Source organism: Scyliorhinus canicula, chromosome 4 (assembly GCF_902713615.1).
Source record: "Scyliorhinus canicula chromosome 4, sScyCan1.1, whole genome shotgun sequence".
Lineage (NCBI taxonomy): Eukaryota > Metazoa > Chordata > Chondrichthyes > Carcharhiniformes > Scyliorhinidae > Scyliorhinus > Scyliorhinus canicula.
Genome location: NC_052149.1, coordinates 22,200,536 through 22,221,985, shown reverse-complemented (window position 1 = coordinate 22,221,985; position 21,450 = coordinate 22,200,536). Strand labels below are relative to the sequence as shown.

The 21,450-nt window shown below is 44.8% G+C and overlaps 1 protein-coding gene across 2 annotated transcripts in view; it reads left to right on the top strand.

Annotated features, from left to right (window-relative positions):
• Positions 1–20,856, top strand: part of LOC119964410 (divergent protein kinase domain 1A-like) — an 88,515-nt gene extending 67,659 nt beyond the window's left edge. For both annotated transcript variants that reach the window (XM_038793844.1, XM_038793843.1), the window contains 3 exons: positions 4,227–4,334; positions 19,183–19,359; positions 19,435–20,856. In XM_038793844.1, the coding sequence (XP_038649772.1) occupies positions 4,227–4,334; positions 19,183–19,359; positions 19,435–20,247 (1,098 nt within the window). In that variant the 3' untranslated portion in view covers positions 20,248–20,856. The remainder of the gene's footprint in view (positions 1–4,226; positions 4,335–19,182; positions 19,360–19,434) is intronic.
• The last annotated feature ends 594 nt before the right edge of the window (positions 20,857–21,450 follow it).

The following is a 21,450-nucleotide window of genomic DNA, read 5'->3' as shown; positions in this document are numbered from 1 at the left end:
GGTTGCAGGGTGACGAACATCTTGACTATCGAAGTGTATTTGACATTTTGAAAGCCAGGAAGCTAGTAACGGTGATGAGGTAGCTCTGTTAATTAAGGATGGCCATACAATAGTGGGAAAAGACCTCCGTTATAAAGCGCAACATATAGAATCAGTATGGGTCGAGATAAGACATAGCAAAAGTTGGAAGTCACTTGTGGGAGTAATTTATAGCCCCCCCTAACAGTGTTACAGTTGGACCCCTAACAATGTTACAGTAGGACAGAGTATGTAGGAAGAAATAAATAGGTACGTAAGAAAGTAACCACAATAATGATGGGCGACTTTCATCTACCCATAGATTGGCCAAATCAGACTGAGAAAGGTAATCTGGAAAGAGTTTTTTTTTCTGAACAATTTCTTAGAATAGGAGGTTGTGGCTCGAACCTGAGAACAGGCTGTTGTCAACCTAGTATTGTGCATTGAGACAGGATTAGTCAATGACCTCATAGTAAAGGAGCAGCATAATCATATCATTTCACGTTCACTTTGAAGCTGAGAAATGTTTTAAACCTAAATAAAGGTGAATATAGGGGTATGAAGGCAGAGTTGGCTAAAGTGAACTGGGAAACTAGGTTAAAAGGGAGGTCAGATGCAGTAGCAGACTTTAAGGAGATACTCAATAGCTCTCTGCAAAGATTTATTCCATTGAGAGAAAAAGACTCCAGGTAAGGGATACATTGTCCAAGGCTAAATAAAGAAGTCACGAGTATGAGAGAAAGATAACTAGAAATGTAAAAACCATAGCAAGTGTTTCTACAAACAGTTAAACAGGAAATAGGTTTTTTGGGAAAAATTCATGAAAAACAAGGAAAAGGCAGAAGTGTTGAACTTTTATTTTGTGTCTGTCTTCACTGAAGAAGACTTTGTAAGCTTCCAAATGTTATTTGAAAATCAAGAAGTAAAAGGGAGGGACAGACTTCCGGTGGCGGCCATGGTATGAGTGGTTGCACATTTGGCAGCTCCCGCTTGTAACGGTTTTTTTTATTTGGTCCTTTTTCCCAATTAACGGGTGGATGTTTTGATTGGAAAAAGGTGCATGAGTGGTGGAGGAAGAGTGTATTACAAGGGTGGATGGATTCGTGGACCAGAAGTGGTTTTAGGCAAAAGGGAAAGATGGCGGAGGGCAAGGGGTCGGCCCTGCCGTCTCAATGGTCGGTGGAGCAGCTGGTGGACTTCTTGAATGAGACATTCAGCCAGCAGAGAAAGGAGTCTCTGGAGGACCTGGCAAAGACGGTGGACCCGCTTTTAAGGCGTGAATCGACCGTGAGAAGCTGAGGCTGGAGACCCAAAGCCACGCAATCCAGAAGGTGGGGGAACATGAGGCGCAGCTTACTTCGTTGCCGGCCAAAATGGGGATTTGAGAGAGATCCAGAAGCAGCATTAGGAGAAGGTAGAAGATCTCCCGGAGACAGAATCTGAGGATTGTGGGGTTGCCAGTGGGCATTGAGGAAGCGGACGCTGGGCCTTATGTAGCCAAAGTGCTGGGGGAGGGAGTCTTCGCACAGGGCGCTGATGAGGAAGCCGCAGTCTAACGAGCCACCGAGGGCGATGGTGGTGCGGTTGCGCCGGTTCCTTGATAAAGGATCTTGAGGTGGACCAGGCACCTGGGAGTGTAACGAGCTTCGGGTATACCAGGACCTGGGTACAGAGCTGGCCAAGAGGAGGCTGGGTTTTAACCGAGTGATGGGTGCCCTCTTTTTAAGAAGGGGGTGAAGTTCGGGATGCTGTACCCAGCCAGCCTCTGGGTGACCGACAATGGGGGTGGATATCATTTTGGTACACTGCAGGAAACCGAGTTTGCGAGAGACAACGTATATACATAGACACATGCATCAGGTGAAGCATACAGGAATGTAGTACTGCTCAGTAGCGAAGATGTGTGAAACAGTCATATCAGATAATGGGGGCGTTTCGGAGTCTGGTAACAGCAGGTAACAATCTGTTAGTGCGTGTTCTCGGACTTTGGTATCTCCTGCCCAATAGAAGATGTTGGAAGAGTGAATAAGCTGGGTGGGAGGGGTCTTTGATTCTGCTGCCCGCTTTCCTACAGCAGCGGGAGGTGTTGACAGACTCAGTGGATGTGAGGCAGGGTCGTGTGATGGACTGGGAGGTGTTCGCAACTCTGTAGTTTCTTACGGTCTTGGGCCGAGTAGTTGCCATACCAGGCTGTGATGCAGCCAGATAGGATGCTTTCTCTGGTGCAACTGTGAAGGTTGTAAGAGTCAGAATGAGGACATGCCGAATTTCCTTGGTTTCCTGCGAAAGTAAGGCACTGTTGTTCTTTCTTGGTTGTAGCCTCGACATGGTTGGATCAGATATTTTGGTGTTGTGCACACCTAGGAATTTGAAGCTGTCGACCATCTCCACCTTGGCCCCTTGATGCAGGCATGGGCGGCGAGTGCCAGGGTTCTATCCCGCCCCTGGCTCACTGTCCGTTTGGAGTTTGCATATTCTCCCCATGCCTGTGTGGGTCTCACCCCCCACAACCCAAAGAGGTGCCGGGTAGGTGGATTGGCCATATTAAATTGTCCCTTAATTGGGGGGGGGGAAAATGGAAATAGCCACAAAGTCCGCACTGAGTTGTCAAAACTAAAACTTACTTTATTTTACAACTACCGCTATATACAGCTCCAGTAGTTCCCTACTGCGTCTTCTCCAGCTGGTGCCTTACTGACTGACTCTATTTGTATGTAGCCAGAAATTGTTAAAGGTCCCCTTATCGGGGGAGCTCGTATTCTGCAAGATCCAAGGGGTAGTTAATCATTCCTATCCCGTAAGACCCATGTGGGTTTTAACAGATACTATATGCCAGTAAGGGAACAATGAAATGTGTTGATGGCTTGGGGATCCATGGATGTACAAGAAAATATCTTGCATTTATAGAGTGCTTTTCACAACCTCTGCACATCCAAAAGTACATTATAGTTACTTGAGTGCATTTTGAAGTGCTGTTTTAATATGTGGAAGAAATTACCAAAGTGAAATAAATTGGAGATAGTTGCATCTTAAAATGAAATGAATTAAATATTTGTCATGGAGGAAGATGAGGGTTAAAGAGACAGCAGTAGCACTTTGTCAAAGGGTCATCTGGACTCAAAACATTAGCTCTTTTCTCTGCTGCCAGACCAACTGAGATTTTCCGGCATTTTCTGTTTTGGTGGAGGCAGTAGTACTGTTTGATTCGTAGGACAGTAAGAAGTCTTCCAACACCAGGTTAAAGTCCAACATGTTTGTTTCAAACACTAGCTTTCGGAGCACTGCTCCTTCCTCGGGTTCATTCACCTGAGGAAGGAGCAGTGCTCCGAAGGCTAGTGTTTGAAACAAACATGTTGGACTTTAACCTGGTGTTGTACGACTTCTTACTGTGCTCACCCCAGTCCAACGCCGGCATCTCCACATCATGATTCATAGGAGGTAGTAGAAGGAACATAATTTTCCCCAAAGTAGAGAAAAACGTGGTGATGTGGAAATGTGAAGGAATTTGTGCAGAAAGGGGCTTGCTTGAGAGAGTGGCATTTTCTTATGTTGTTGTAAAAACCCATCTGGGAAGAAAGTCTGCTGTCCTTGCACAGTCTGGCCTGCTCATGTGACTTCAGAGGCAGAGCAAAGTGCTTGACTCCTAAATGCTTCTGAAATAGCCTTACAAGCCACACAGTTGTACTAAACTGCTGCAAAAGTTGTTTGGGGTTATTTTTGCCACAGGTCAACAATGGTTCAAGAACCATTCACCACCACTTCATCAGTTCACCACCACCTTCTCCATTAGGGATGGGAAATTATAAATTTAGAGTACCCAATTCATTTTATTCCAATTAAGGGGCAATTTAGTGTGGACAATCCACCTAGCTTGCACATCTTTTCAGTTGTGGGGGCGAAACCCACACAAACTGGGAGAATGTGCAAACTCCACACGGACAGTGACCCAGAGCCGGGATCGAACCTGGGACCTTGGCGCCGTGAGGCCACAGTGCTAAACCACTGCGCCTCCATGCTGACCTTGCCAGTAGCTCCTTATTCACATAATGATTTAGTTTTAGCAAGTAAAAATGTGTCCATCAAATCAAGAGGACAGCTTTAATTGCTTGCAAGTCTAAATCTTTTGAAGCTCTTTAAAATTCAGAATGTCCTTTGTATGATAAAGTTTCTGAAAGGACCTTTATATCTTTGTGTTATTTCTCTTCTAGTGTGATAAATACAAGAAAGGGATTATTGCTGGATCAGCATGTGGCAGTTTGTGCGATAAGGGTACACTCTATTTTGGCAAGTGCCTCTCTAATAAACCTAATAATCAGGTAAGAACATTGCTTGGAATTTGTCTTCTAAATTGTTCAAGTTAACATTTTTAAATGTTTTAAAGTAATGTATTTTCAAACAATATTTTTGGAGCAGCAAGGTCATGTTAATGGGCTGATTTTTGACAAACCCCCAAGCCTGGTTGTGAAGGAGACGCTGAGACTAGGCACTTTGTTTTTTTTTATTACTGAGGGAACCTCCAATCCAGACTGAGTATTTACGCTCAGGTGGGGCAATAATCTTGATTTTCATGAGCAAGAGCTGTGACCTCCTTCTGCACATGGTCTGCAATGCCAGGATATGGCATGCTTGTCTTCATAGTGCAGGGTATTGAACGTTAGTTGGGCCACATTTGGAATACTGTGTTCAATTCTGGTCACCGCACTACCAGAAGGACGTGGAGGCTTTGGAGAGAGTACCGAAAAGGTTTATCCGGATGCTGCCTGGTATGGAGGGTATTAGCTATGAGGAGAGATTCAATAACCTGGGATTGTTCTCCCTAGAGAGACGGAGACTGAGGGGCAACCTGATAGAAGTTTATAAAATTATTAGGGGTATAGATACGGTGAACAGTTGAAGGCTTTTTCCCAGGGCGGAAATGACAATTACAAGTGGGCACAGATTCAAGGTGAGAGGGGATAGGTTCAGTGGAGATTTGCAGGGAAAATTTTTTACACAGGCAGCACTGCCAAGCGAGGAAGTTGAGGCAGATACGTTAGCGACCTTTAAGACTTATCTGGATAAGAACGTGAGCAGACGGGGTATAGAGGATACAGGCAGTTGGTCTAGATAGGACACATGATCGGTGCAGGCTTGGAGCTGAAGGGCCTGTTCCTGTGTTGTATTGTCCTTTGTTCTTTGATACATAGTGGTACCACCAGACAGGACAGTGTTAGCATACAGATCGTTCCTTTTTAAAAAAAAAAATTGAGTCCCCAATTCATTTTTTCCAATTAAGGGGCAATTTAGCATGGCCAATCCACCTAGCCTACACATCCTTTGGGTTATGGGGCGAACCCACGCAGACTGAGGGAGAATGTGCAAACTCCACACGGAGCCAGGATCGAATCTGGGAGCATACAGATCCTTCCTGATATCTACATCACACTTCATGGTGAGTTGAAAGTGGTCTTGTGTAAACCACAGAATTCCGTACCCAGAAAAGGATGGTTGGAAGAGGGCCTCGGGGCATCTGAATCGCTCATTGCCAATGGTGATTACCTGCCCATCAGGCAACTCTTCTCCAGGGAAGGAGGAAGCAGCAGTGGCCATCTCCTGTTCAAAGTCCAGTGCAATACAGCTGAGCTTCTCCGTGATGTCACAAAAAGTTTTTCCCTCCACCATGGTGGTGACAGAGTAGCCTCTTTGAATCTTTGAAAGGCATACGGTGTGTTAGCTTTTATTGGTAGAGGGATTGAGTTTTGGAGCCATGAGGTCATGTTGCAGCTATACAAAACTCTGGTGCGGCCGCATTTGGAGTATTGCGTGCAATTCTGGTCGCCGCATTATAGGAAGGATGTGGAAGCATTGGAAAGGGTGCAGAGGAGATTTACCAGAATGTTGCCTGGTATGGAGGGAAGATCTTATGAGGGAAGGCTGAGGGACTTGAGGTTGTTTTCGTTAGAGAGAAGAAGGTTAAGAGATGACTTAATTGAGGCATACAAGATAATCAGAGGATTAGATAGGGTGGACAGTGAGAGCCTTTTTCCTCGGATGGTGATGTCTAGCACGAGGGGACAGAGCTTTAAATTGAGGGGAGATAGATATAGGACAGATGTCAGAGGTAGGTTCTTTACTCAGAGAGTAATAAGGGTGTGGAATGCTCTGCCTGCAACAGTAGTAGACTCGCCAACAAGGGCATTCAAATGGTCATTAGATAAACATATGGATGATAAGGGAATAGTGTAGATGGGCTTTAGAGTGGTTTCACAGATTGGCGCAACATCAAGGGCCGAAGGGCCTATACTGCGCTGTAATGTTCTATGTTCTTTGAGGTAGTCTGTCAGATCATGACCAGCCAAATCCAGACGCAGAATAGCCTGGGGCATGGCTTTGCCTTCTTGGATGGGCACAGTGTTAAAGACTGTTTATTACAGAGCATACTTCTCTAATCTAACACAATTTCTCTGTGTTGGTTGATTCTTCTTCATGCACATTTGAGTATAATGAACTAATCAGTACCCAACTCCTGTTAACCTTATTTTCTTAAACTACTGGTTATTTAATATCCATCGATAGGTACAAGCTGCGTTGTTAGACACTCTTTTATGGAGGGTGGTGGTTTCTATTTCGGTGTGAGCGGAAAAACTGTCCTAGATAAAATTGTATTTATACTTGTCTGTCTTTGTTGGGAACAGTTTACATGTGCAACAAAATTATGTTAAAATAAAAAAACATCCAGTGCTTTTTCTATAAGTTTAAAAAAATCACATGGCCATTCATGATTGCACCTGTGAAAATTGAACTTTCAACTGCTAATGATTAACCTGACGGGTTCAGGAAAGTGTAGAGATTGTGCAAACACCAACGTGACAAGATATGGACTTTAGATGCCATCAAAATGAAACATTCACACCTTGTGATCTGCAATTATTTTTCATTCTTGAGCCTGTTTTCAAATTTAAACCAATTGTCAACATTGTTTTCTCATTCTACTCTCACTACTCGGGCTTACAGGTTATTCACTCAGATCAGATTTTTGAAGAATTACCACGAGACACGTAATCTTTACCTACCATTTATAATTCACATTTTGCCCTTTTATTCCCCTGAATTTGGTCTTGCTAATCAGTTGGTTGAAGGTGTCTGTGTGGGAGAAAGTACACACAACGCAATTGCTGCCTTGTCAGACCATTTAAAGTTGTAGTTGTGTTGCTGAAAATTGTGATTTTTAAGTGAAACGACTTTTTTAAAAAATCACATTTTCCCATAAAATAAATGTAAATGTTGTAGTTCAGTTCTATTGGATATTTTTCATCAGAAAATATACATGAAAACATCACAACCTGTAAATTGAAATACTTTTCTGAATTCCTATATTGTTAAATGAACTTTTCAACTGAAATAAATTTAAAGATATAAAATTAAAATGTATATTTGTATTTATATTGCCTTTGGCTTGCAAGGTTAAATTTATGTATACCCCTCCCTGATGAACTCAATGCATTCTATGCTCGGTTCGAGCAGGAAACTCAACGATCCGCTGTCAAGTGCCCAGCAGCCAATAACACACCCATACTCACGATCACAGCTTCCGAAGTCAGTTCAGCCGTCCTGAAAGTGAACCCTCAGAAGGCGACGGTTCCGGATGGGATCCCTGGTTGTGCACTCAGCCAGCGCAGACCAGCTGGCAGATATGTTCGCGGACCCCACCTGCTTCAAGAAGACCACCATCATACCGGTGCCAAAGAAGAACCAGGCAACATGCCCCAATGACTACCGTCCGGTGGCCCTGACTTCAGTCCTATTGAAGTGTTTCGAGAGGTTGATCATGAAGCGCATCACCTCCATACTCCCAGAACACTTTGATCCACTGCAATTCTCATACCATCGCAACCGGTCCACAGCAGACGCCAGTTCCCTGGCACTACACTCGTCCCTAGAGCATCTTGACAACAAGGACTCCGACATCAGACTCCTATTTATTGACTACAGCTTCGCTTCAACACCATAATCCCAGCCAAGCTCCTATCAAAGCTCAAAAACCTAGGACTTTGCTCCACACTCTGCAACTGGATCCTCGACTTTCTGACCAACAGACCACAATCAGTAAGAACAAACAACAACACCTCCTCCACAATAGTCCTCGAGACCGGGGCTCTACAAGGCTGCTATACTCCCTGTAGACACTACTGCGTGGCAAAATTTTGTTCCAACTCTATCTTCAAGTTTGCTGACGATACGACCATAGTGGGCCAGATCTCGAATAACGACGAGTCAGAATACAGGAGGGAGATAGAGGACCTAGTGGAGTGATGTAGTGACGACATCTATCCCTCAATGCCAGCAAAAAGAGCTGCTGATTTATTTCAGGAAGCAAAGTACTGTACACACCCTGTCAGCATCAACGGGGCCGAGGTAGAGATGGTTAGCAGTTTCAAATTCCTAGGAGTGCACAAATCCAAAAATCTTTCCTGGTCCAACCACGACGACGCTACCACAAGAAAGCACAACAGCGCCTATACTTCCTCAGGAAACTAAGGAAATTTGGCATGTCCACATTAACTCTTGCCAACTTTTATAGATGCACCATTGAAAGCATCCTGTCTGGCTGCATCACAGTCTGGTATGGCAACTGCTCAGCCCAAGATCACAAACTTCAGAGAGTCGTGAACACAGTCCAGTCCATTTCACGAACCTGCCTCCCATCCACTGACTCAATCTACAGCTCCTGCTGCCTGGGGAAAGTGGGCAGCATAATCAAAGACCTCTCCCACCCGGCTTACTCACTCTTCCAACTTCTTCTATCGGGCAGGAGATACAGAAGTCTGAGAACACGCAGAAACAGACTCAAAAACAGCTTCCTCCCCGCTGTTACCAGACTCCTAAACAACCCTCTTATGGACTGACCTCATTAGCACTGCACCCCGTGTGCTTCACCCGATGCCGGTGTTATGTAGTTACATTGTGTGCCTCTGGTCCCATGGTGCCTTTCATTTCACTTCATGCTCACCCTGTTTTGAAACTCGTGGTTTTGATTTATTTAATGAGCTTTGTTTATGTCTGCTTTTTAAACCTACTTTGCTCCCTGAGGAGCCCTAGGATTTGTAGTGAATGCTATTGAGGTTTGTAGGAGGTCCCCTCATTTCTCTTTCGTTCATTCCTGACCCACCAGTATCTTTCGTGCTTCATGTTGATTTGGCAGCTTTTCTGTTGTTGAAACCAATATTTGATTTGCCCTATTATGTATTTTATTTTCATATACTTAATGATCTGTTGAGCTGCTCGCAGAAAAATACTTTTCACTGTACCTCGGTACACGTGACAATAAACAAAATCCAAAATAAATGTTACAGCACCATCTGGTGGTCTTCCAGCTCAATTTGTCTGTCTGAGCAAAGGCATGATTTGAATCCTGAGAGTTTGAAGCTGTCACAAGTGTGCAGACTGAGAGAAGGTCAACCAAGAGTCAAAGTGCTGTTTTATAAAATTGTTCTTTTTCACTTTTCTCGTCTAAGAAAATTAAAAATGAAAATCGCTTATTGTCACGAGTAGGCTTCAATGAAGTTACTGTGAAAAGCCCCTAGTCGCCACATTCCGGCGCCTGTCCGGGGAGGCTGGTAAGAGAATGGGCAGAAACAACAGTTTTCTATTCATTCCTGCATGAGTAAATGTTGGAGATTGGAGACTTCACAGGTGCAAACCTGTAATCAATTTCATCTTTCTTTTACCCACTTTCCACCTTAAAAATATTGACCAACCAGTGATGTTTTATGTTTCTAACTCGGATCTCCAGTTTTTTGTTTACGGTGACATTGGTTAGCAGTGCTGCTCTCAGCGCCAGGGACCAGGTTAAATTCCGACCTTGTGTGACTACCTCTGTCGAGTTTGTATTTTTTGTGTCTGCGTGGGTTTCTTTCTGGTGCTCCTCTGTTAGATCAGTTAGCTGGACGGCTGGTTCATGATGCAGAGTGACGCCAACAGTGTGGGTTCAATTCCTGTACGAGCTAAGGTTATTCATAAGGTGACCCTCGGGTTAAATCACCACCAGTCAGCTCTCTGTGAACAGGGGAAAGCAGCCTCTGATCCTATGGTGTCTTTCATTTCACTTCATGCCCATCCTGTTTTAAATCCTCGTGGTTTTGATTTATTTAATGAGCTTTGTTTATTCTGCTTTTTAAACCTACTTTGCTCCCTGAGGAGCCCTTGGACATGTAGTGAATGCTATCGAGGTTTGTAGGAGGTCCCCATATTTCTCTTTTGTTGTTTATTCATAACCCACCAGTATCTTTGTGCTTCATGTTGATTTGGCAGCTTTTTTTTCTCTTTTGTTGAAACCATTATTTGAGTTTTGTTTTCCGATAATTTGTTAAAGGTGTGGCAAGGTCTGAAGTTTATACAATCGCTTGTAATTAACTTTTATTAGTACGGGAACTTGTAATTAAAGTGTGTTCTCTTAATACGCTTTCATTTTTGCGTAGTTTGTTAATAATGTTAAAATTACCCAGATAGCACTGCCTCCGTTTTCATTTTAGTGCAATTGCTGTTCACGGACCAAGAACCAGATGGTAACTGTTCAAGCTCAGTCTTTTCGTTTAAACACACTGTCATAATATACACACAAGTATATGATGGTGCACAGACAGACATTGATTGGCACACAGGATGACCAATTAACACACAGAACACAGCAGCCAATCACCAGACAGGACACGGCCACTATAAAGCCAGAGGGCACTAGTTTTCCCGCTCTCTTGGGATGCAGCCTCTGAGACAGTCAGCGCCTGTGAGCAACAACTAGAACATCCACCATGTGGTAGTGAGATAGTCTGGTTAGGTTAGCCTCAAGTCTCCACTCAACTCAGCATAGTGTCAACCCACAGTTAAGTGTGTTTAACAGTTGATAGTTCAATAAAATAGAGTTGCATTTCTTCAAATGTTGGAAGCCTGTCTCTCTCACTGCTATGGTAAACACAGTCCTCACAGACTCAGCTTACCCAACACATCACACACCACTACTTTGTTCACTGTTACTCTCTCCAAACCTCCTTGGTTCCTTTCGCTTGTGAATTCCCATACCTGACCCCTTCACTCACTCCCACCCCCTTTTTAAAAAATATATTTTATTTTAAAAGTCTTGTTTATAACATATGAAATAGTCAAACCAGAGGCGGCACATTGCGCAGTTATTAACATTGCTGCCTCACAGCGCTGAGGACCTGGGTTTGAGCCGGGACCCGGCCCCAGGTCACTGTCTGTGTGGAGTTTGCACATTCTCCCCACATCTGCATGGGTTTCACCCCCACAACCCAAAGGCTAGTTGGATTGGCCATGCTAAATTGCTCCTTAATTGGAAAAAAAATTGGGTGCTCAAAATTTATTTTGAAAATAGTTAAACCATTCCAACAAATTTTACATTATTACAAAAAACAAAATATCCCCCTCACCCTAACTCAGCCCTCTACTAAGACCTAACCCCATCACCACCTAACAGCTGACGGTAACCAGCTCCTTAAAAAAGGTAATGAACCGCCGCCATCTTGAGTAAAACCCCTCCACCGATCCCCTCATAGTGTACTTTATCTTCTCCAGGTGCAGAAAATCCATCAAGCCCCCTACCAAAGCTGAAGCCTTGGGCAGCACTGGGGACCTCCACGCAAGCAAGAATCGCCACTAGGCTATTAGAGAGGCGAAGGCCAAAACATCAGCCTTCTTCCCCTCCTGCAGGTCCAGCAAGTCTCGAACTCCAAACATGCCACCATTGGACATGGCTCTACCTCAATCCCCAGAATCCCTGAGAAACCCAAAAATCACTATGCCTGGGGCAAGACCAAAATATCTGTGTACGGTTCGCCGGCACCTTAAAACATCTCTCACATCTATCCTTCACCCCCGGCAAGAACCCACTCGTACAAGCCTTAGTCAAATGTGACCTATGCACCACCTTAAACTGCATCAAGCTTAACCTTGCGCAAAAGGAGGTGAAGTTGACCCTATGCAGAGCTTTGCTCCACACACCCCTCCCCCAAAACCAAAACCAACTCGTCCTCTCACTTCTCCTTTACTTCCAATGAAGCACGCTCCATCACCAACATCTGCACATAAGGAACTTCTGAAATCTTTTCCAAACCAGCAAACCTACCCTCCAAACACAGTTCTCTGAACCTCTCTAAACCCCCCTCAACGCACTGAATGTTAGTCCAGGCCAGGTGGCACAAACCTATGGGGCTGGATTCTCCGTTAGCCAATGCTGAAATTGGGAAACTCGATCGGGCGGAGAATAGCTTCTGATGCCGAAATCGCGGTAGACACCGGTTTGACGCCAAATCGTGATTCTCCGGCCCCCCAAAATGGCGCAAATACGTCGCTCACCACGCAGCCTGAAAGTACAGTAGGCATATCAGTGCTGAATTTGGGTGCATTTGAGTGCTATAGTGAGTTTGGTGACTGAGGGAGTTGGGTGAGGAGGGAATAAGGTGCTCCTTTTTCATTTCATTTCATTTCCTAAATTTCCTCAAAGAGCGTGAAGGGAGCCGGGAGTTGACAGAGTGCAGCTGACTGGGAGCAGAGTCGGAGGGTGGAGTTCCAATTGGTCCACAGTGCAGCTGTATTCTGTAAAGTAAGAGGGGATGGAGGTTAGGGCAGTTGCATGCTCCTGTAGGATGTGGGTGGTGAGGGGCACCACCGGTGTCCCCGCTGACTATACCTGTGGGAAGTGCACCCAACTCCAGCTCCTCAGAGACCATGTTAGGGAACTGGAGCTGGAAGAACTTCGGATCATCTGGGAGGCAGAGGGGGTAATAGAGGTACAGGACAAGAGTAGCTGGGTTACAGTCAGGGGAAAGAAAACGAACGGGCAGACAGTGCGGGGATCCCTCATGGCCGTTCCCCTGCAAAACAAGTATACCGTTTTGGATGCTGTTGGGGGGATGACCTACCAGGGGAACGCCCTAGCGGCCAGGTCTCTGGCACTGAGTCTGGCTCTGGGGCTCAGAAGGGAAGGGGGAGAATAGAAAAGCAATAGTGATAGGAGACTCAATGGTTAGGGGAATAGATAGGAGAATCTGTGGTCGTGAGCGAGACTCCCGGAAGGTATGTTGCCTGCCAGGGCCAGGGATGTTTCGGATCATGTCTTCAGGATCCTTAAGGAGGAGGGTGAGCAGCCAGAAGTCGTGGTGCACATTGGTACCAACGACGTATGTAGGAAAAGATGTGTGGATTTAATAAACTAGTTTAGGGAGTTAGGCTGGAAGTTAAAAGCCAGGACAGACACAGTTGTCATCTCTGGTTTGTTGCCGGTGCCACGTGATAGCGAGGCGAGGAATAGGGAGAGAGTGCAGTTGAACACGTGACTGCAGGAATGGTGTAGGAGGGAGGGCTTCAGGTATTTGGATAATTGGAGCGCATTCTGGGGATGGTGGGACCTGTACAAGCAGGACGGGTTGCATCCGAACCAGAGGGGCACCAATATCTTGGGAGGGAGGTTTTCTAGTACTCTTCGGGAGGGTTTAAACTAATTTGGCAGGGGAATGGGAACCGGACTTGTAGTCCAGCAACTAAGGTAGCTGATGTTCAGGACGTCAAAGCGTGTAATGAGGCGTGGGGAAGGTAACACTGACAAAGGAGAGTACTTGCAGGCACGGAGATGGGTTGAAGTGCAGGCACGGAGATGGGTTGAAGTGTTTATATGCGAGAAGCATCAGGAATAAGGTGGGTGAACTTAAGGCATGGATCGGTACTTGGGACCACGGTGTGGTGGCCATCACGGAAACTTGGATAGAAGAGGGGCAGAAATGGTTGTAGGAGGTTCCTGGTTATAGATGTTTCAATACGATTAGGGAGGGTGGTAACAGAGGTGGTGGGGTTGCATTATTAATTAGAGCTAGTATAACAGCTGCAGAAAGGCAATTCAAGGAGGATCTGCCTACTGGGGTAGTATGGGTTGAAGTCAGAAATAGGAAAGGAGCAGTCACCTTGTTGGGAGTTTTCTATAGGCCCCCCAATAGCAGCAGAGATGTGGAGGAACAGATTGGGAAACAGATTTTGGAAAGGTGCAGAAGTCACAGGGCAGTAGTCATGGGTGACTTCAACTTCCCAAACATTGAGTGGAAACTCTTTAGATCAGATAGTTTGGATGGGGTGGTGTTTGTGCAGTGTGTCCAGGAAGCTTTTCTAACTCGATATGTAGATTGTCTGACCAGAGGGGAGGCCATATTGGATTTGGTACTTGGTAATGAACCAGGGCAAGTGATTGATTTGTTAGTGGGGGAGCCTTTTGGAGGTGGTGACCACAATTCTGTGACTTTCACTTTAGTAATGGAGAGGGATAGGTGCGTGCAACAGGGCAAGGTTTACAATTGGGGGAAGGGTAAATACGATGCTGTCAGACAAGAATTGAAGTGCATAAATTGGGAATATAGGGTGTCAGGAAAGGACACAATTGAAATGTGGAACTTGTTCAAGGAACAGATACTAAGTGTCCTTGATATGTATGTCCCTGTTAGGCAGGGAAGAGATGGTCGAGTGAGGGAACCATGGTTGACAAGAGAGGTTGAATGTCTTGTTAAGAGGAAGAAGGAGACTTATGTAAGGCTGAAGAAACAAGGTTCAGACAGGGCGCTGGAGGGATACAAGATAGCCAGGAGGGAACTGAAGAAAGGGATTAGGAGAGCTAAGAGAAGGCATGAAAAATCCTTGGCGGGTAGAATCAAGGAAAACCCCAAGGCCTTTTACACATACGTGAGAAATATGAGAATGACTAGAGCGAGGGTGGGTCCGATCAAGGACAGGAGCGGGAGATTGTGTATTGTGGCTGAAGAGATAGGAGAGGTCTTGAACGAGTACTTTTCTTCAGTATTTATGAATGAGGGGGGCTATATTGTTAGAGAGGACAGTGTGAAACAGACTGGTAAGCTCGAGGAGATACTTATTTGGAAGGAAGATGTGTTGGGCATTTTGAAAAACTTGAGGATAGACAAGTCTCCCGGGCCTGACGGGATATATCCAAGGATTCTGTGGGAAGCAAGAGATGAAACCGCAGAGCCGTTGGCAATGATCTTTTCATCCTCACTGTCAACAGGGGTGGTACCAGGGGATTGGAGAGTGGCGAATGTCATGCCCCTGTTCAAAAAAGGGAATAGGGATAACCCTGGGAATTACAGGCCAGTTAGTCTTACTTCGGTGGTAGGCAAAGTAATGGAAAGGGTACTGAGGGATAGGATTTCTGAGCATCTGGAAAGACATTGCTTGATTAGGGATAGTCAGCACGGATTTGTGAGGGCGTAGGTCTTACCTCACAAGTCTTATTGAATTCTTTGAGGAGATGACCAAGCACGTGGATGAAGGTAAAGCAGTGGATGTGGTGTACATGGATTTTAGTAAGGCATTTGATAAGGTTCCCCATTGTAGGCTTGTGCAGAAAGTAAGGAGGCATGGGATAGTGGGAAATTTGGCCAGTTGGATAAAAAACTGGCTAACCGATAGAAGTCAGAGAGTGGTGGTGGATGGCAAATATTCAGCCTGGAGCCCAGTTACCAGTGGCGTACCGCAGGGATCAATTCTGGGTCCTCGGTTGTTTGTGATTTTCATTAATGACTTCGATGAGGGAGTTGAAGGGTGGGTCAGTAAATTTGCAGACGATACAAAGATTGGTAGAGTTGTGGATAGTGAGGAGGGCTGTTGTCGGCTGCAAGGAAACATAGGATACATAGCTGGGCTGAGAAGTGGCAGATGGAGTTTAACCCTGAAAAGTGTGAGGTTGTCCATTTTGGAAGGACAAATGTGAATGTGGAATGCGGTAAGGTTCTTGGCAATGTGAAGGAGCAGAGAGATCTTGGAGTCTATCTTTGAAAGTTGCCACTCAAGTGGATAGAGCTGTGAAGAAGGCTTATGGTGTGCTAGTGTTCATTAGCAGAGGGATTGAATTTAAGAGCTGTGAGGTGATGATGCAGCTGTACAAAACCTTGGTGAGGCCACATTTGGAGTACTGTGTGCAGTTCTGGTCGCGTCATTTTAGGAAGGATATGGAAGCTTTGGAAAAGGTGCAAAGGAGATTTACCAGGATGTTGCCTGGAATGGAGAGTCGGTCTTACGGGGTAAGGTTGAGGGTGCTCGGCCTTTTCTCATTAGAACGGAGAAGGGTGAGGGGCGACTAGATAGAGGTTTATAAGATGATCAGGGTAATAGACAGACAATCAGACTTTTTTTCCCAGGTGGAACAAACCATTACAAGGGGACATAAATTTAAGGTGAATGGTGGAAGATATAGGGGGGATGTCAGAGGTAGGTTCTTTACCCAGAGAGTAGTGGGGGCATGGAATGCATTGCTGTGGAAGTAGTTGAGTCGGAAACATTAGAGACCTTCAAGCGGCTATTGGATAGGTACATGGATTACGGTAGAACGATGGGGTGTAGATTAATTTGTTCTTAATCTGGGACAAAAGTTCGGCACAACATCGTGGGCCGAAGGGCCTGTTCTGTGCTGTATTTTTCTATGTTCTATTAGTGGGGCCTCCGCAATTCAGTGCCTTAGATAGGCCGATTTCCCAACGGCGTGGCTCACTTGCAATTTTAAAAATTGTGAACCTGGCTACGAGCGAGAGAGAGGAGATAGGAAATGGTATGGGGTGACTGCGGGCTGCCAGCTCGGACACCGGCCGTGCTGGCTGCGGCAGTGGGGTGGCCTGTTAGGGCCGCGCATGAAGGGAGCCCGCTCCCCCACAAGACTGGGGTGGTGCTCCAGTACCGACCGCCATTGCAGTGGCCGTCTTGTTGACCATCCACCCCGGCCCCTGGTTCTGTATAGCGACACCGGCCATATGGGTGCGTGCCGCCCCCCCCAAAACCGGCAGCCACTGATCAGGGAACCACCCAGGGCCACACCAACGGCAGCCCCCAGTGAGGGCAGTGGTAGTCAACTGTGCCCCTGGCAGCAGGGACAGAGGCGCCAGCAACAGGAGCACTGACCGGGGGGGGCAAATGGAGGGGGGGGGGGGGGAGAGAGAGAAATGTGTGGGTGGGGCCTGCAGTGCCAATCGGGGCACCTGGTTGGGCACGGGTGTATGCTTAGGCGAAGGAAGTGACATGCGGGAGGAAGCTTGAAGTTCAAGAGAAGCAAGCAGGGTGTGGGAGGGAGCGAGGAGATCGGAGAAGGAAATGGTGAACGGGAGAGAGTGAAGTAGTTGGAGGAGGGTAGCATTGACATGGAAGGAGTGAGAAGGATGGCAGGAGGCAGCAGGTGACTGGCAAATAGACAAAGTAGTATGTTAGTAGGAACAGAAGTGTGTTTGGCCTTTTTAGGTCCAAGGCAGCAGATGGATTTTTTTTTTAATAAACAATTTTATTGAGGTAGTTTTTGGCTTTGTAAACAGTTACAGACATCAACAGAAAGAAAGCAAAAATGAGCAAACCTCCACGTACATTCAATACTTCAATCGTAACATACTGCACAAGCCCGCTCCTCGCCCACCGATACTACCCGCCATTTTATCCCTCCTACTCTACTCTACTCTACTCTAACCCCCCCTGCTGACGCTCACTCTCCCGCAAAGAAGTCAATAAATGGTTGCCACCTCCGGGCGAACCCCTGTACAGATCCCCTCAAGGCGAACTTAATTTTTTCCATACCCAGGAAACTCGACATGTCCGCAAGCCACAACTCAGTCTTCGGGGGCTTTGAGTCCCTCCACGCCAATCGTATTCGTCGCCGGGCTATCAGGGAAGCAAAGGCTAAAACATCGGCCTCTTTCTCCCCCTGGACTCCCGGTTCTTCCGAAACCTCAAAAATTGCCACCCCTGGACCCATCGCCACCCTTGTTTTTAGCACCCGGGACATAACGCCCGCAAATCCCTCCCAGTACCCCCTAAGCTTAGGACATGCCCAAAACATGTGAACGTGGTTCGCTGGTCCTCCCGCGCACCTAGCGCATTTGTCCTCTATCCCAAAGAATTTGCTCATCCGAGCCACCGTCATGTGGGCCCGGTGAACGACCTTAAATTGAATCAGCCCGAGCCTGGCACATGTCGCGGTCAAATTTACCCTACTCAGGGCCTCTGCCCACAGCCCGTCCTCCATTTCCCCGCCTAGCTCCTCCTCCCATTTAAGTTTCAGTTCCTCCGTCTGGGACCCTTCCTCCCTCATGTGCATCTTATAAATATCAGAGACTCTACCCTCCCCTTCTTCCCCCCCTAGAGACTATTCTGTCTTGGATCCCCATTGGTGGGAAGGATGGGACCTGTCTACGAACAAAGTCCCGCAACTGTAGGTACGTAAAATCATTTCCCCTTACCAGCCCAAATTTCTCCTCCAAGGTCCTCAAACTCGCAAAGCTCCCTTCCAGGAACATATCGCCCGCCGCCATGCTCGAAACCCCCCATCCATTCTGCCGGGGGCAAACCGATGGTTATCACAGATTAGCGCCCAAACCGACGCCCCCGTCTCCCCTACATGCCTCCTCCACTGGCCCCATATCCGCAGGGTCGCCACCACTACCGGGCTGGTGGAGTACCTGGCCGGCGGCAGCGGTCAGCAGATGGATTTTTAATGTAAAATATTACAGGTCAGGAATGTAACTCACCCTCATTAAATGTTTGCTTATGGGAAAGTGATTTTAATTTAGCACACCAAATTTTTAGGAACACATTAGGAGTGCTAAACGAGTGGTAGGTATATTCAGGATGTTAATCTGATGTCATGATAAAAATTCAATAGATCAAAAATATGGCAAACAGTGCCAATCACTTTACATGCAGCATGTTCAAAGACACAATGATGACCGTTCATCAAAGTCATGCTGACTGTGTTCAGCAATTTGCCAAGCTAAGATGATCCAATCTATCTTCTGCAATGTTTCTGCACATAGTCAAGTGATCAGAAGCAGAGGTGAAGAACAAATTCTGATGCACCTCTGCCTTGGGAAGAAAAAGGAGTTTTACTCATTTTTAACTTGTGTGATTTCCATTGAAGTTATTTCAAAATGTTTTTAAAGAATGGAAATCAAAAATTGTATGACATAATCAATGTTTTATTAACTGTTCAGTGTTTAAATATTCAATAATCAAGCCACCTACAGTTTTGGATGAAAAATAAGGTTAGAAATATTTTTCCAACATTCTTAAAAGCCTAAATATTTCAGAAAATGTCGTGTTTTAAAATATTCTTTGAACACCTGTCATTTTGTCATTTTCAAGGTGTACAGGGGAGTATGGGACGAATCACAGGTAGTCTTAAAATGCAAACTTGAAGAAACTTTCCACTTTGATTTGGATTCTGACATGGAGCCGAGAAAGGAAATGGTGTTATTTGACAAACCAACAAAAGGGACTTCCTTAGAGGAATTTCGAGAAATGGTTTACAATCTCTTAAAGGTAAACTTTTATATACATGTTCAAAATTAACATCAATTTAACATGAGAACAGATTATATAATTGTATTTTCTCAGGAAAAACTTGGTGATCAGACAAACCTTCAAAAGCTACTCAAATTGGTTGTCACCGCAGCAGATGGAAATAAAGATGGCCATGTCTCCCTCGCAGAAGCAAAATCTACATGGGCATTGCTGCAGCTCAATGAGTTTCTAATTACAGTAATTCTCCAGGATAAGGAGCATACACCAAAACTAATTGGATTTTGCGGAGATCTTTATGTAACAGAAAAGGTCCACTACAATTACCTATATGGAGTCACTATTCCTTGGGTTTTGGAGTTCTTCATTCCTTCTGGTCTGAGACGCAGTATGGATCAGTGGTTTACTCCTTCCTGGCCCAGAAAAGCTAAGATCTCAATAGGACTCTTAGAATTTGTTGAGGATGTCTTTCATGGAACATTTGGTAACTTCCTTATGTGTGACATGAGTGCAAATAACGTTGGCTACAATGCTAAACATGATTTAAAAATGATCGATATGAGAAAAGTTGTACCTGAAGTTAGTTTCAAGCAACTACTTGGAGGCCGCCACTGTGAGACTGATGTGGATTGTGTGTATGGCACAGACTGCAAGACTACATGCCATCAAAGCAAAAAACAGTGCACCACAGAATTGGATCAGCCAAACCTGACCAAAGTCTGCACATTGCTGAAAGACTACCTTTTAAATGGTGCTCCTTCTGATGTAAGAGAAGAACTAGAAAAGCAGCTTTACTCTTGTATAGCTCTTCGAGGAGCAACAAGCCAAATGGAGATGGAACACTCCTTGATACTAAATAACCTAAAGACATTACTGTGGAAGAAAATTTCTCATACGAAAGATTCCTAAACTCTTAACAGAACAAGAACATTTTTAATGTCAGTTGAACAGCATTGGTAAAGTTTTTTCTTGGTAAATAGTTCTAGTTGGTTCAGTTTGACCATGTAGCACAGAACAGCATCATTCACAATATTTCCCTGTTCCTTACTGTTAAACAAAAAAACTAAAACCACTAGAGATTTTGTTTTTAATTTTGTGGTTATAAATGTTGCTGCTTTCTTTTAATGGATTTTTAAACGCTCACCCAGCATGAGAAGTTTTTAATGTATTTTTTAACCATTGTTTGTAGCATGACTGTTTATTTACAGAAGAAAATGCTGGTTAATATTGACCCTTCTCTTAGCTTAGAGGAAATTACATGTTAAGATGGTAAACTGGAAAAAAATCGGTAAATCAGAAAGAAATGGCTTTTACTTCCTACTTTAGAATAGAAATAATTTTAAAATGCATTAGAATTGCAACTATATAATTAGATTGCAAAATCTGTTTTACAAAAAATTGTAATTGAGCACTTTATATTCATATTCATTAATCCGTTGGCTGAGTTGTACAGTATTTAAAGATGCCAGGTCAGTTTTAACACTTATAAATGGACATTAAAATTATTTCTGCTGTTTATCCAAAAGGTATTTTTGATAAGGTACCACTTAAAAGTTACTATACAAGATAAAAGCCCATGCTATTGAGGTAATATATTAGTCTCAATAAAGGATTAGCTAACAAAAAACCGATTCCGGATAAATGGGCCATTTTTAGGTTGGAAAATTAACTAGTGACGTGCCACAGGGGTCAGTGACGGTGCCTCAACCATTTATAATTTATATAAATGACTTGGCTGAAAGGACATTATATTGTATCCAAATGTTCTGATGATGCAAGGATCGGTGGGAAAGCGAGTTGTGAGGAGGATACGAGTCTGTAAAGGCATATAGAAAAGGTTAAGCGAGAGGGCAAAGATTTTGCAGATGGGAGTTATAACGTGGGTAAATATGAAGTTATCCACTTTGGTAGGAAGGATACAAAAGTACTAAAATAGAAGTGACGAAAGAATAATTTGAGTGTTCTCCACATGGAACACAAGTCAGAATACAGGTACAGCAAGTAAACGGTAATTAAACTATTGGCCTTTATTGTAAGGGGTATGGAATATAAGAGGAAGGAAGTCTTGCTACAATTGTATAGTAAGAGGTCTTACAACACCAGGTTAAAGTC